General features: G+C 38.2%; 2 protein-coding genes across 13 annotated transcripts in view; both read right to left on the reverse strand.

Annotated features, from left to right (window-relative positions):
• LOC110453732 (sodium/calcium exchanger 2-like) overlaps positions 1 to 17,422 on the reverse strand; it is a 211,920-nt gene that overhangs the window by 107,663 nt on the left and 86,835 nt on the right. For all 12 annotated transcript variants that reach the window (XM_021502826.1, XM_021502838.1, XM_021502837.1 and 9 more), the window contains one exon: positions 10,721 to 10,801. The gene's annotated coding sequence lies outside the window, so the exon portion shown is untranslated. The remainder of the gene's footprint in view (positions 1 to 10,720; positions 10,802 to 17,422) is intronic.
• Positions 913 to 15,489, reverse strand: LOC110453754 (serine-aspartate repeat-containing protein I-like). Its single transcript, XM_021502888.1, has 2 exons — positions 15,334 to 15,489; positions 913 to 1,509 (listed from the first exon to the last, which is right to left on the reverse strand). Exons 1-2 carry the CDS (start codon positions 15,487 to 15,489, stop codon positions 913 to 915), a joined length of 753 nt encoding a protein of 250 aa, XP_021358563.1.

Consider the following 17,422-nt stretch of genomic DNA (forward strand, 5'->3'; position numbering starts at 1 on the left):
TCACACCAATAAATAGACTTGATTTTACATAACAAGAGGCTCCCTTCACACCAGTCAGATCTAACAGCAAGATGTAAAGCCTCATCTGATGGTCTACCTATAACCTGGGCACACACTCCATCACTACTTCTGATTTAAAAACAAATGATAGCACATTATTTATATCTCTGTCGATCAGCAAAGGTGTCTTGAATATCCCAGCACAACTTCCAGTACCTATGTCCTAGCTAGATCTGGAAACTAGATTCCGGTGATAATGATTCCCAAATTAAACAAACTACACCTTGGAGATGGTCTAAAGAGACTACTTCCTAGCTCACCTCCTAGCTTACTACTCTACAGAACATGTACTAAAATGTTGTACCTGTATAATTACATAATACAGGAAACAGCCCAGTGTACATGTTTCACTGTAATTATATATAAGATTTAATGTTTTTCAGTGTCTGACTCCAGTGTACTGAAAGGCACAGGTCGAATTCCTGGCATCAGAACAACATGTCTCAGACCTTTAATAATTGATTAGATATTGTTCATATTGGTGCAGCTTTGGCAAAATACTTATTTGACCCGATATGAAATTACATTATAGAATGTAATGAATTATGGAAATGAAAATAAAGAGGTATGTAGGAGATGTCATTAGGTAAGATACCACTTTTGATTTTACAAATTTTCTTTTGAATAGTGAATAATGCTTCCTCAAATAAATTTACCCCATTTCCTTAAGCATTACATAACACACCTGAAATAAGATTATCAAAATTTCATTAAGCAGAGAAGTTTCCATACTGTGCTGTTTCCCATCAACAATTTGCCCTGTCCCTCAAACTTTTAATGAATACCCCTGACCCGAGTTGACATGAAGTTATCATTGATGAATACCCACTTAACTAAAATTCCAAATAACTTTTAAAAATACCCTAACAAGATTATTTCTGTATCAGCCTCTGTACCAGCCTCTGTATCAGCCTCTGTGTCTGCCTCTGTATCAGCCTCTTTAACAGCCTCTGTACCAGTCTCTGTATCAGCCTCGGAATCAGCCTCTGTATCAGCCACTGTACCAGTCTCTGTACCAGCCTCTGAAACAGCCTCTGAAACAGTCTCTGTCCCAGCCTCTGTCCCAGCCGCTGTATCAGCCTCTGTACCGGTCTCTGTATCAGCCTCTGTGTCTGCCTCTGTATCAGCCTCTGAAACAGCCTCTGTCCCAGCCGCTGTATCAGCCTCTGTACCGGTCTCTGTATCAGCCTCGGTATCAGCCTCTTTATCATCCTCTGTAACAGCCTCTGAAACAGTCTCTGTACCACCCTCTGTATCAGCCTCTTTAACAGCCTCTGTACCAGTCTCTGTACCAGCCTCTGAAACAGCCTCTGTCCCAGCCGCTGTATCAGCCTCTGTATCAGCCTTTGAAACAGCCTCTGTAACAGTCCCTGTAATAGCCTCTGTATCAGCCTCTGTACCAGCCTCTGTATCAGCCTCTGTATCAGCCTCTGTACCAAGACGTGTCAACTAGACAGAAGAGTATAGGTTCAGAGTATGGACACTTCCTTTATCCATCAACCTCAAAGCCAAGGGACACATTGAACTGTATGAGGCCATCACTAAATGGCTGGGCGGCAGGCAAACAACAGAAGCTTTGGGCTATTACTCAGTACAACCGTTTTCCATACACTTCCCCTGACATAGTGCCAGCTTACTCATCTATACCATTTAAAAGACCTTCATATCAAAACAATCATTCTATTAAATTTGTCAATTTTCTAAAAATTATTAAAGTGATTTTCTTCAAATATGATCAATCAGTCTTTGGTTCTTTTCAAACAAAGAAAACTGAATTCCAAAAAGTCTTTTTCTCATTCTTTATAGGGAGCGTTAAAAACATCAAGGAAACCTTTTCAATCAATTTTCTGAAATAGCAAACTTCTATGTTGTACGTAGGTCAATAAATTCATGTTTCTTTTCATCTGTAGATTTTCATAGACATGCACATGCCATGAAGTGTAGCCAAAAGTTACGAAGAGCACTCAATTGACGACCACCAAACAGCAAATATCAAGGGCTGTTAGTTCATTGTTCAGGGCTGCGGAGTAAAATGGCCGACTAATTCAATACTCTGCCATTTCCTCTTCTAATTGAGTGATCACTGTGGCTGCCGATCATGCACTAACCTTTCAGAAGACAGTGCGACCTGGTTATTCTACGTTTCAAACAAAATATTTACAAGCATTCCAGCAAGATAATTAACGAATGTGTTTATAAAAATGTTAATTAGACAGAAACAACAATTGTCTACATCAGAGCAGGCAGTCAATGTCACTCATCAATAAGGGTGTCAGCGAAGTTGTCCTAACTCAACAGAACACCTAATTGCAAAGACGAAATGCCTGTTGTTGCTTTAACAAACTTGCTGCCAAGAATACCTCCGTCTTAACGGGCCTGCATATCTCTGAACAAATCTGTGAGAGTAGCTAGGATGCATTATCCAAGTCCTAATAACATCAGAAGGGATTGAACCTATCAGCTTGGCTTAAAATGAGCAGAAGGCTTTACTAGCCAAACTCTACACTTTCAAAAACTATTTCCCCAAAATCTTACACTAAAATAATAATATATTCTAAGCACATTCTAAGCACAAACATTTTTGAAATACGAAAACCTTCAATTTAACAAAATACTATGGTGAACCCTTGTGACCCAGTGACAGCATGGAGTTTTGTACTTGATCATGTGAACGTTGTGTTGCTATGACACCAAACAACAAACAAAGTCTGGCTAACAACAGTAAACAGGAAACGGAGCTATCTTCTCGAAGCATTAACCGAAAAAGAAGCGATCATGACCCTGTAACTAGGCAGCTTGTGATGTTTTGCCAGAAGTGTACCTTTGACAGATGGTAAGAGTGACCTTGGGGCCATGCTTTAAGTCCATGCAACCACTTATAACTTTACTGATAAGGGTTTCTAGGAATGATTTTGTGGTGACACGATCAGTACCATGGCCTTGTGTGGGCTTGGGAACGCTTGGGGCGTCATCACCAGAACTGTTGCAGACACCAACAGTAGATTTAACAACCACACAACCAATTCACATCAATTAATGGGTGCTTTTAAGTATAGACACCAGTGTGATTCCTGTCGACTGCAGAGCCAAGCCTCTGAACGTTATTCTAAAACAGGCATATGTCATTATCTTGAACCTTCTGAACATAGCGTTTTCATTCATTTAATGAAATTTAATTTTCTTCTTGAATAAACATGAAAATATTCCTTACAAAAGTGATAAAACAACAATAATTGAGTCAATTTCTTACAGGTAATCGGCGGTGCTCGTTCTCTAAGACCCTTTTGTACATATAATCAATACATATGGACTGTTTCTTGAGAAATGATAGCGAGGCTAGAAAATTCATTAAAATTATCAAAAGCTTTAAAAAGCTTTATATAACCTATGATAATAATGAACATAGAATACATCCATTTATAAACGGTGAAAGGTAAATTACAGCAATGTAAAACTTTTTTATCGAGGACACACACACACACTGCCGTAAAAATTGATCTGTGTTACAAGTGTTTTCAAAACTTTCAAGAATTTAGCAAAGTGTATATTAATGGCCAAGTCGTTTCAAAGAGCAATTAATTGGTGCATTTCAAAATAAAAATATTTCAAATAGAAAATTCTGATTTAATTGGGTTTATGTCAACAGTTGCCATGGAAACCACCATGAAAACCTAAAAAGATGTTATCAAGCCACAGAGGATAGAGTAAATAAAACCTTTCCATCTCAATCTGTCCATAACACACTGAAAAAAATAATAAAGAATAGTCTTTGTTTAACATTTGATCACCGAATCCTAATAGGAATCTGGTGATTTCACCACAAAGAATCTGCAGGGAGTTTGGAGGGCTGTAACAAAGTATCTGTGGCTTGCTAGCGGAAGCGTTGCGTAAAATAAAATGTCACACAATGCATACATTGGAAAACTTTTCATCAAACCAAGGCCCTGCATTTTTTTACGATTTTCAATGTATCGATGCTCTAGACAGTATCAGTGTCTGTAACCATTTATAGAAATGGTGGACTTCCTCAATAAAATCCATTCCATGTGCCATTGTTAGGCAACCTGTGTTGCCCTTCACCAACTACATGTATATATATACAGAGAGCTAATGAATTATTCAGAGTGGTTTTATAACATCAAAACAATTGTCATATATATGTACCGTGTTCACCATATATAGCTGCCGATATAGAGTGGCAACACAAACCAATAGCAAATGCATTTGGAAAACAAATGTTTCTGAACAGCTGTCTTATTGCCAAAGCCATCTAATTAATGTTTTCTTTTGTTAAAAAGAAAAACAATTACGGATAGAAATGGTAAATAAGGCAGAAAGAAAGTTGTCCTGCTTGACACAGTTCCTTCTAACAATGAGTCATAGGATTCCAAACTCTGACTGTTCTTCTGTCTTCTGATAGCTGCTGGGGGGATAAGAAATCTACACATTCACAAATTAAACACCTCACCTACCAACAACCCCAACCAACTCCAGATGAAGTATCCCTGTCGCAATACAGATAAAACACTAGAGAGTTCCACTGCTTTCTATTCACACATACCATAACCCTCCCCTTAACTTTCTCTGGAGGTAAATGCGGGTCACCTGCCCGATTTGTTGGTTTTCTCTGGGTACTTCGGTTTCCTCCCACATTAAAACCCCTCGCGTGCTAACATCCAGGCCAACAGAAGTGATTAATATAAGTTGAAATAACTTGTTTTATAATTGTTGTAAAATGAATCAAGATTATAATACATACACCATCTATCCCTCTCCAACCTCCTCCCCCACCCCTCCCATGGCAAACCCAAAACTTGCTCTATTTAAAATCACCTTAATTCCCGCGTCCCCAACCAAGTCTCCCCCTAACACCTACAGATCACCATTGCTGGTCTATGCCTTTATCTCTCTCACCAAACTAACAACTCCACCCCATCACATCCTCACTATCTCTCACCATCCCAAAACTCTCAGCTCATGCACTTATTTATTAAGTTCAAAATATCCAGCACAAACCCATAGTGTATATAATTCCCTTTCAGGTTACGTGAAATGAGGATATTCGATTTATATGTAGAGAATATCTGGAGATACATCTAGTAAGGTTGTCTGATGCTTGTGTTTGAACCACTTGGGCTGAACATCTAACAAAACACAATGAACTGTAAACAGACACCAATTATTCAGAGTGAACCTGAAGACTTCCCAATAAAATATTCAAAATTTACAATAAAAGTAGTGAATAAATGAAATAAAATTATTTTGTCCAGCCATGTATTTGAAAATTTTTCTGTTCATATTTTCTGTACCCTAACAGTAGCACAGCACTAAAAGCAAGGTCACAGGGTGTCGTCATAGCACATGGGCCAGGATCAGGGTGATCAACTGGGGTCAAGGTGATCATACAGTAATACAGAAATGGGGTCAGGGGCAAGGTACAGTTATTCAGAACAAGTGATGCAGTCAGGATGATCACACAGAAATACAGAACGGGTTGATGTTAGAGTGAACAATACAATTATACAGAAAAGGGGCCAGCGTCAACGTGATCATACAGTTATACAGAAAAGGGGCCAGGGTCAACGTGATCATACAGTTATACAGAAAAGGGGCCAGGGTCAACATGATCATACAGTTATACAGAAAAGGGGCCAGCATCAACGAGATCATACAGTTATACAGAAAAGGGGCCAGGGTCAACGTGATCATACAGTTATACAGAAAAGGGGCCAGGGTCAACGTGATCATACAGTTATACAGAACAGGGGCCAGGGTCAACGTGATTATACAGTTATATAAAACAGGGGCCAGGGTCAACATGATCATACAGTTATTCAGAACAGGGGCCAGGGTCAACATGATCATACAGTTATATAGAACAGGGGCCAGGGTCAATGTGATCATACAGTAATACAGCAATGGGCCAGGGTCAACGTGATCATAGAACAGGGAACAGCGTCAAGTTGATGGTACAGTTTACCTCACAAGACTGGGGCTGATGACAGGGTGATCATACAGAAATACAGCACTGAGGCTGAGGTCAAGGTGATCAGGTCAGAGTGATCACACAGCTATATAAAACTTGTACTGAGACCAGGGTAACCATATATGTATACAGCACTGGAACTGAGACCAGGGTGACCATACATTTATACAGCACTGGAACTGAGACCAGGGTGACCATACATGTATACAGCACTGGAACTGACACCAGGGTGACCATTCATTTATACAGCACTGGAACTGAGACCAGGGTAACCATACATGTATACAGCACTTGAACAGAGACCAGGGTGACCATACATTTATACAGTACTGGAACTGACACCAGGGTGACCATACATTTATACAGCACTGGAACTGAGACCAGGGTAACCATACATTTATACAGCACTGGAACCGAGACCAGGGTAACCATACATTTATACAGCACTGGAACTGAGACCAGGGTGACCATATATTTATACAGCTCTGGAACTGAGACCAGGGTAGCCATACATTTATACAGCAAATGAACTGAGACCAGAGTGACCATACATTTAAACAGCAAATGAACTGAGACCAGAGTGACCATACATTTAAACAGCAAAGGAACTGAGACCAGGGTTACCATTCATTTATACAGCACTGGAACTGAGACGAGGGTGACCATTCATTTATACAGCAAATGAACTGAGACCAGGGTAGCCATACATTTATACAGCACTGGAACTGAGACCAGGGTAACCATACATTTATACAGCACTGGAACCGAGACCAGGGTAACCATACATTTATACAGCACTGGAACTGAGACCAGGGTGACCATTCATTTATACAGCAAATGAACTGAGACCAGGGTGACCATACATTTAAACAGCAAAGGAACTGAGACCAGGGTGACCATACATTTATACAGCAAATGAACTGAGACCAGGGTGACCATACATGTATACAGCACTGGAACTGAGACCAGGGTGACCATACATTTATACAGCAAATGAACTGAGACCAGGGTGACCATACATGTATACAGCAATGGAACTGAGACCATGATGACCATACATTTATACAGCACTGGAACTGAGACCAGGGTGACCATTCATTTATACAGCAAATGAACTGAGACCAGGGGGACCATACATGTATACAGCAATGGAACTGAGACCATGATGACAATACATTTATACAGCACTGGAACTGAGACCAGGGTGACCATACATTTATACAGAAATCAAAGCGCAGGTCAGAGTTACCATATATTTATACAGAAATGGAAGCGCAGGTCAAAGTGACCATACATTTATACAGAAATGGAAGCGCAGGTCAGAGTGACCATATATTTATACAGAAATGGAAGTGCAGGTCAGAGTGACCATATATTTTTACAGAAATGAGAGTGCAGGTCAGAGTGACCATACATTTATACAGCACTGGAACTGAGACCAGGGTGACCATACATTTATACAGAAATCAAAGCGCAGGTCAGAGTGACCATATATTTATACAGAAATGGAAGCGCAGGTCAGAGTGACCATATATTTTTACAGAAATGGAAGTGCAGGTCAGAGTGACCATATATTTATACAGAAATGGAAGCGCAGGTCAGAGTGACCATAAACTCTGTGTAACATGGGTCCTAGCTTGATTACGCTGTAGCACCATGAAAGGATTCGTCATTATGACAAATAATCAATGTTCGACACACATAAAGTCATGTAATAAAGTTTACTGCTGAAGATACAGGCCAGCTCACCCAACCACTTTTATCAACACCCTGGTCTGATCAATGAAACATTAAGACAACAGACAATTTTCCCCCTTTTTAAGGTTTTAATGATATTTCTCCCGTATGTTGATATATATATCTATATATATATATCACAGAGGTAGATGTAAGTATATGCCTTGTTGAGAATTGCCAGAGTTGGGGTAGCCCCGTAGGTTCAATTTCCACGGCATTAGCTGTTATCTTTTGAAAACTTCTTCATTTTGTCTATTTAACAATATACACAATTTCTTGTTTACTCAATCTAGATATATATACACATCATATAAATAAGTAACTTTTAATAGATAACTTTACAGGTATTAGATCACATTTAAAAATTCTTTCTGTAATATCCTTCTCCTATAATTTTTGCCAATTCACTATAAGTAAACAATTTTCGATTACATTAATCACCAGATCTATTTATATATCTGCCACTACTGTTCTGTGTAGACCCATTTGACTTCTAATATTAGCCGTACTATGATATATGCACTGTTTAGCTAGATCTACCATTAATGCGAAACATTAAAATGAACATTCTCATTCTCATCATCAGCATCATCATCTTGTTTGTAGATGTTTACAACATGGGTTGAGCGCCCAGAAACACCCATCATTACAAACAACAGAGTTGTAGTTGAAATTTTTAAACAGGTGTAGCTAATTTTGTGGCTGAGGATGGCCCAGTGTTGGTGTAAGATCTTAGCTGGTCCAGATGCTGTGTGAGCCATCACACTGTGGTCAGGTAGACCTGTGCTGTATAACTCAGTATATGCATATACAGTACTTATCAACCTGGCAGCATCAATACGCTTTGTATGAAAGTCAGGTTGATCTAACCCAGAAGTCTGACGAAGGTGAACCGAAACAATACACATGTGAAACAATCTATGAGCGGAATTTGCTTCACGCATCCAGTGGCCAATTTTTTTTAATAAAACGAAACGTCATGGAAAGCATCTGTGAAAAGACACTTTAGTTGAAATTTCAAAGTGGTAATGTTGTAGTATAAGACTCGTCCATGGTCCTGTTCTCCACTCCGAGAGCAGGAATTCAGTCCAGTTACTAAGTCAAATGTTGAAGTGTACCTAGAAACTCGGGACAGAATTAGATTACGGACTTTCATTGCGAGGTAATACAGTAGACGTGTTTGCTTGATGTATAGTGTGATAAAGGTCTACCTGTATCTTCTTCTGTACTCACACGCCCCCTGTCAGACTTACTGTTGGCTATCTCTCTACGTCAGAAAATCCTGTCAGTGAAAACTTATACGAAATGCACTTTACAGATATAATATCTTAATTGACTCCCAAGTTGGTTTCTACAACACACATGTATATGATTGTTGGTGATGCAATAGGGAGGTAGCGAATTCCCCGGGGAACAGTACGGCACCCTTAACTGGAGGTAATGTAGAACACTTGGCCCCAGATCAACTCGCCAGCAAATAAAATCTAATTGGTTTTGATCAAGGTGACCTACATGTCCACCTAAGTACCAACTAAAGATGCTAATTGAATGGAACCCTTACATGCATCAGTGCTTGTAGCACTGGAAAAACTTTAAAGGGACCGGGAGTTGAGCTGGAGGGGGGGATCAAAGTAGAAGGACACAGGATGGAAGTCAGAGAAAGATGTTTGTGAAGAAGCCCCGGGATTGGGGATAGATCTAAACCCCTGGGGTGAGAGGCCGGATGAGTGCCCCAGTGAAAAGGTGATAAAGTGGACCTTGGGGGAAGGGGTACAACGAAAACCTTGACTGAGACAAGATAGAGGAGGAGGAGGAGGAGGAGGAGGAGGAGGACCGTAGGGACAAACAATTACCAGAAGGAAGGACCTGTAGATATAGATACAAGTTAGGGGAGGGGGCAGTGCCCTTGCCTCCTGTATAAACACTGGGTACAACATTAGCCTTGCTTGTCTATAACCAGTGAGAGAGATCTTCCTCTCAGATAGGGCCATATATACCGACTCCTTGCCCGATAAAACAGATAATAATGGTGAAGAGAAGATGTAGATTATTTTTTTAGCACACACAGGAGATATATAACAAGTACAGGTTTTGAGGATGTAAAATCAAAACACATGTAGCTGTAATGACTGGAACATCTATACTAAGTTATATATAGACATCCTGAATCTAAATGATTCATTTCACGGCTTTTTTTCACAGCTTTTATTCATTTTTCTAGCAAGGTCATGAATTAATAGTCTATACCAAAACACCAGACATTAAAAATAAAACTTTTTAAAAATATACGAGTAATGTTCAAACCTTAACATTATCAAGTTCACTAACACCATACAGAATATTTGGTTTATAAAATGTATATATAGGAACTACTGTAGCAACAAACTGTTTTTTTTATTTATTTATTTTATTATTGTTACATACTATATATATATCAATTGTGCTAAAAAGAAAACTAAGAAAAGAAGTCAATAAATGATTTTGGTGTCGAATCGTACAGCAAAACTTTTTTGAAAAACATCAGTAACTGAACTATTGAAGACTTATCGAAGATGATAACTGTTAGTGCGTCATCAAAGACACTTGTAGTGTACGTGTATACATGTCCTTTTATCACCACATCTCCTTGCTTCCGGCCCATGCTGCAGTCAGACATATCAGCATGAAATTGATTTAATCCGCTCAAACAGGCCCATATTTCGCCACAAACCTATGATTGCCTTTTTCGCCACCAACTACACACTGTCAAGTCCTGTCACTGGTGCTAATACACTGATAAAACCATCCAACATGTTCAATTGACAATAAAATCATTACTATTTACGTTCTTCCTGTGTAATTATTGGTAATCACAGCTATATTGTCGTTATACTGGCGGCATTACTTTTATAACAAGTTGTATGCAAACTCCTGTGCATTATGAAGTAAAAGACTTACCTGTTTAGCGTTTCCTGCTGATTTTCCTCACGTCATGTGGTCACTCTGCAGAAGCACATTCTCCCAATTAGCTACATTTTCCTGAAAATTGGAAAAAGGTTTGTGATCAAGTCAGGAATCCGTCTCGTTGGGATCAATATTGGAGGAGGAGACAGCAGACATGGGGAGGAGATATCGTTACACACAGGCTCGCTTCCTCATTCCTGGTGATCGTGTACCGCACAACACCCAAAACAATAACACCCCTCGTAGAGGTCTGCTTCCTATTCCAAACCCCACTTATCCAAATATACCTTATAGCGTGCTTACAGAGGGGCTGGATCGCTGCAGGACATACACATCCTGTAAAAGTTTATCCCCTTCCTATAGCACTACGGCACCCTATTTATCAAATTACCGTCAATCGGAAACAGTTATTGCTGGAATCCTATGTAAGTGATAGCCCGATTCTCCCCTTCACCTATAAACACACTTCAATTTCTCTAATCCAGGATAAACACAGAAATCCATGACTTTCATCAATGTGATGATGATGATGACAAGTATAACTTCAATGCCTATAGTGTAACACTCTGCTCCTTAAAAGTCAGAATGGTACGCGTGCCTGCCAACACATAAAGGCATCTTCAGTCTACCTCTGATAATAACAACACAACATGACCTCAAGTTTTTTAATGAAGTTAAAGATTGGATTTTTTTTTCTTAAGTTGGAAACTTGGTTTCAGGTTTTGTGAATCTTGTAGCTGTCAATGCAGTGATAGATCAGGCGGTCTACCACCCACTGTGTAGAAGCATTACTCCATCATTTACCAATCATAACCACAGCCGCATCATCCAGCAGACAGACAAAACACCAACGCTTTAAACAGTACAATTTACAGGAAGTTTCACTCACCAGCCCACAACTGGTACTTGAGAACAGCCACTGATGATACCTATTCAAAGGGTAAATTACTTAGGGAGCCACAAGGGAGTAACTCTGGAAGCCTTACACATTTCAACAGAAAATAGTGTTAAGTCAGAGAAAACAAATTAATTCAGACATATGCTACATTAAGCAATATCCGAAAAAGATGAAAAATGATACCAAATTCGAAAAAGACTGGGGCTGGGGCTGGGTTGGGGTAGAGATGGGGTACTTCAGTGCAAGTATAGCCACTGCAAAATTTCTGTATGAGACAAAAAAAAATGAAATAACACTGGACGTGAAAACTGGTATCCTTCCCACACATTATTTACATATATGACATGTTTAAAAGATGCTATATATATGGTATTCTTTTCAGCAGTCTGAATATTAATTATGATTAAAACAATATTGGGTCCACTATGAGGATGAAATGGTAACCTTGCTGTTCATTGTCTACCGCGTAGTATTGGTGTCACATCCGATGGCCTATATGCAGCGCTAATATCAGCCACGCTTCAGGTCCCCAAATAAAAGCAACTACATTCATACAGTTCCCGGATTCAACAAAGCGTTATACTTGACCTAGATATTGAACACAGCACTGGACAGAATTGGTGGAAAGTCTATATTATCTGAGCATATAGTCGGATGAGGTAAATCTGCCTAATATGTCAATATTGTCAGCTAAAAACTCCATTGCCTTGCCAGCAGCACACCAGCTCATTGATTCAATCAAATCTACATGGTTACGCTACTTATTGACGAATTTACATGTGTTTACTTTATCAATGTACGGCAGAAAAATCCATACCATTTAAGGTCTGGCACCAGGTAGATTAACTGGTCACCATACCAAATACAGCTTGTGTAGGAGTGGGAAGCCAGACCTCGTGTTAGATCCTCATAGACATTGTAAAAGAGGAAAGTTTCAGTGTCCAAATGCTGGGATTTTTTGCAAAGAAGTAAAAAGAACTGAAGATTCCACTTAGTGAGAAATTTTCGGACCACAGTCGAGTTTTAAGGGTCAAGGTAGAGTTTTAAGGGTCACAACAGAGTTTTAAGGGTCACAGTAGAGTTTTAAGGGTCACAACACAAACATTTCCATATTCAAAATGTTCCCCTTTTAAAAAACACTGTATACTTGGAAATTTTTGCTGCAGTTTAATTTTTGTCTTTTTTTTACCTCATTATTTGCCCTATAATCATTACAGCGAAAATAAGTACACCACATAATAAGCTTGGTAATGAAATGTAGAGAGCGAAATTAACACTGGGCGAAAATTGATCTCATGGGCGAAGGGCAAACGTCTGACTGGGAAGAAAATGTTCTTGGTATACAGTATAGACATTGTGAAGTATTTTGGTTTTATTTGTTTAATGTCGTATTAACAGCTAAGGTCATTTAAGGATGTGCATCCATGTGTGTTGTGTATGCGTGCATGTGTGTATGTGTGCTGGAGAACAACGCGGAGGTCAGTACAGCGGAGTACGGACAAATATTCTGTAACATACCCCTGATCTGGGACAGGTCTAACTAATGTGTACGCATTATATCCCGTCACTGTACAACAATCACTAAACATGTTGTCCATTACAGTGAAGGATTATGGGTTCAAGACCAAAGGCATTAGAGGTCAGAAATACCGCTTGCCTGATTAAACAGTAGTTTACCTGCACTCTTGCCTCTCGAAAATATTGGACTCGGCCTTAATTGAAAGCAGACTGTGGCTAAATGTCAAACTCCACATTTATATGTACTCATTGATTTCTTAAGATGGGTATTGCCGAAAATATAAGACACAATACTAGCGAAGAGCTGACAGAATGAAGAAAATCCTAAAATATTTTTGTGCATCATAGGGATTAATTAGCTTAACAAAAGTAGGCTTTAGTTATCAGGAAAGCAACACCAATAAATGACTGTATTCTAAAGGCTCAGTTCTTCAAAGCCAAACTTCATGATAACTGAAGGCAAAATTTTCATTGTGTACCAATACAATCATTTGTAACTTATAACATGTATTTAAGGAGATTTCAAATGATCATCCAAACACCTGGACACACAAAATCATTGGGAAATTATAAAACATATCTAAAAAAAAATGTATTTAAAAAATATTCAATAATAACTCATTAAAAATCCTCAAGGACACTTTTGAACTCTGATTCAACGGTTGGAGTAGTTCATTATGAAATTTCAGAGGTGAATTATTCAAAATGAGTCTTAAACACAAATCTTTTGTCCAATTAGGTCATAGCAAATAATACAAATCCTTCATAGGCAAATAGTCTGTTATAGAACATGTAGTATATTGTGTCTTGTCAACAGTACCTAATGATAATCATGTATCAATTTAGTGCCTTCATTCTCCAATAATGAATTTTATTATTATCTCATTTTTAAATCCATATGTAAACATTTAAATTTTCTTGCGAAAGTTAGAATGACAATTAAAAGTTCTACCAAACAGCAGATGATAAGACCTTGACTGTTCTACATCCTGAAAAACAATTTCATTTAAAGTATTCTTATCAAAATCTGTTAAAAAATTGAGGTCGTTAGAGTGATGACAGAGATTTTTTGTTGATGGTAATGGTGATCTTGACCTTGGCAATAAACACCCTTAAAACACAAACTTATATAAGGTATTTTAATACATTAACATTAAATGAAGTTTGATCAAGTTAGCATTGAGACATTAAGTCATTCCAGTGATGAAAGACAAGGGTGCCTATCACAAATTATCACTTCACCAAGGACCTTGACCTTTCGACTTATGACCTTGAATTCTAATACAGCTCATATCCTGTTAATTACGAGGCCCAATCATTTTACCCAGTTTACTCTACTGTGCTAAAAAGAGTTGAAACCCAAACAATAGATGAGCAGACGACAGGGTACTAATTAAAAAAAATCCCTATATAACTATGATGATAGGGAACAATTGTTGAAATTAAAATCAAAATTTCTATGGAATCAGATGAAAAAAGTATCATTTAATACAATAAATACATAAGTAACACTTCTCTTTTTTTTATATTGAAATATAAGCTACAGTTATCAATTTCAACAGATTTTGTTGACTTGTATATGATAACTGGATTAGACATCAGGCTAGGCCTATTTAACAACTTTCCAAACAAACAATTTGATACAAATGTTTTTAAATGGATTGTGGATTAAGTTGGGTTTTTTTTCTTTTCTTTTTTTTTCTGAATTTCCAAACTTTTAATAAAGCTGTGTATAATTCAGGCTTCCAATGCCAATAGTAATACATTTGTAATAAACAGGCGGAATTAAAAGTCACCTCGGACGTGTTACACCACCACAACCCTGACACAATCAATATACCTAACACCTCATCACCAGTTCAAATGATTCTAGTGTTTGGTCAACTACACAATGTTTAATTAAATAATGTTTTTAGCACTCTCAATTTCTCTACTCTGAAGTCATATTGGTTTGCTCTTTTTGCAGTTGTGGCAGAGTGTCGTACAGGTGTTCGACCGTGGTGCGTCCTGGACACGGAGGAATGGACAGCTACAGAGCTACGGAGGCTGTGAGCACACCACTCAAAGCGGCTTTTATAATGGGTACCCACCCTGCTTGTTATCATTTCAGACACTGACATATGGTTAATGACGACAGACGGGTAGTTCACAATCCCTCATCAATACTGCCACCCAAACGATCAATACAAACGTCAGTTTTGACAAGGACAAATGCTGCTATAGTTTTATGTCCTAGAAAAGGACTATCCTGACAAGTGTCTATTGCGACGGCAGACAAATGGCGGTCTTTATTGGCAGACCTTGGTAGTTCCATACCCAGCCCCTCGGTGTTAGGCCCTGGTTCCATGGTGACGTGTGTTTGTGATTCTGTGATGCTGTGTCTGTCACTCTGGTTACAGCCCAAAGTTTACGTATTACATCTGTACCTTTGTTCACAGGTACATACAATACCATGAGGTAACCCACATTAACCTTGTAATACACAAAGCATTGAGTCTGCAGCAACAAAACAACCATCAATGTTAATGGAGACAGCAAAGAGTCTATAAATTATCAAAATGATCCCGAATGTTAATGAAGTTAGCAGAGAGTCTGTCAACCACCAATTAATCACCTTTTGAATTGAAAAACGGTCAAAGTTTCTTTAAAAAACTTTTATTTTAAAGAGGTCAATGACCTTTTAACCACAATAACTCATTCACCCCTAAAATTTCATAAAGAACTATTCCAACCTTTGAATTGGAAGAGTTAAAATGTGTCTTCAGAGGTGAATGAGATAAGGAAGATGCGCGATTGCACCCCATTCCAGGTTTTGTATGGAAAACACTTTCAAGTGAATTTCTAGATTTTGATGCTCATGCAAGTATGGCAAATATGTGGTTCATTATAGTGTCTTTACTCTAAAATTGTATTTGACAAATTAATTCAGCATTTAGAAAGATATATATATCCCTTTACCACAACACACAACTCAAGGAAAGCTTTTTGACATTTCCGTGACATAAGATCCCAGTTTTTTCTATTAAGTTAACTTGTAAACACCTGCAATGTTCCAAATATGAAAGCTGCTTAAGCTGCAAACACACCGATCACTCAAAACACAATGAAACTTATAATCTTCATTGTGTCAAGGAAAATTACTCCGTCGGGAACCTATATTAACATACATGACCAGTAGTATTAGGGGGATTATCTGGTATTAATGGGAGTAAAGAGAAGACTTAATTGCCCAATCTGGTTAATCCTGTTATGTCAATGTTAACTTATGCACCGAAATTTAACAGACTTTTCGTAACTCACTAATGTACAACTTGTGTCAAAATCATTTTCTGAAGCCTTTAGACCACATAGTGTCACAGAACAAGGACGGACAACTGTATTAGGAGGTTGAGAAGATTTATGATTAGCACAGGTGTAAAAACTAGGTTTCAGTGTGTCGGCTTCTCTCATTGAAGAATTATCGGTACATTGGATACTTATTCAATGAAAGAATTATAAACACGGCATTTCTTTATGTTGTAATTAAACCCCCAATGTTGGTTAGAAACACTTTAATTAGGTGTGTTTTAAAACATTCACATAAGAATTGCTAATACAATATTTTGTATATAATGGTTAATCTCCACCGAATGATAAATGATTTGTTACTCTGTATAAATGAAGTCGATTCAATACCAGGTATATTGGAATGTGTAACATTTGGTTTTTTATACACAAATTTATGAAGTCACCTTCCTGAATTGTTGACACTGGTTGACTTACAAAAATGATCCCTTGAAACATCAGCTTAACTCATTCACCCCTGAAAACACATTTGAATTCTTCCGATTCAAATGTTGGAATAGTTCATTATGAAATTTCAGGGGTGAAGCAGTTAAGGACTATTTTCAGGTAAGCCCACCTGGATTGATGGTATCTCTGTAATGACACCGGGTTATCACCATCATTTTGTCTCCTTGGCCATTCTGTGTATCCAAAGTTTTCCTTGACAGTATGTCTGTTGCCATTTCTTACGTCAATAAACAATATTAATTTTTAAATGGGATGTAAATGTCCATTGCTGTCCCTATCTCCATAAATATAAACAATTTCTAAATGGGGACGTTTCTAACCTTGTCAGGTGTGTTTTTCAATAATTGTTTTATTTCATTCCTGTTACAGAATCATATTAAATGAATCGTAGATCCTTGGCAATGGTACAGCATCATAATTACACGAGCCTCTGCAGGTCAAATTCCTATAAACATGTCTACAGGTGAATAGGTCAGGAATCATACCCG

This window comes from Mizuhopecten yessoensis, unplaced genomic scaffold (genome assembly GCF_002113885.1).
Source record: "Mizuhopecten yessoensis strain PY_sf001 unplaced genomic scaffold, ASM211388v2 scaffold7493, whole genome shotgun sequence".
NCBI lineage: Eukaryota > Metazoa > Mollusca > Bivalvia > Pectinida > Pectinidae > Mizuhopecten > Mizuhopecten yessoensis.

Coding starts and splice junctions, on each gene's coding strand:
- LOC110453754 (XM_021502888.1), bottom strand. CDS start 15,489: ATGGAACCAGGGCCTAACACCGAGGGGCTGGGTATGGAACTACCAAGG. Junction 1,510..15,333: donor TTGTCCTTGTCAAAACTGAC/GTTTGTATTGAT, acceptor TCTTCTGTCTAG/TTGACACGTCTTGGTACAGA.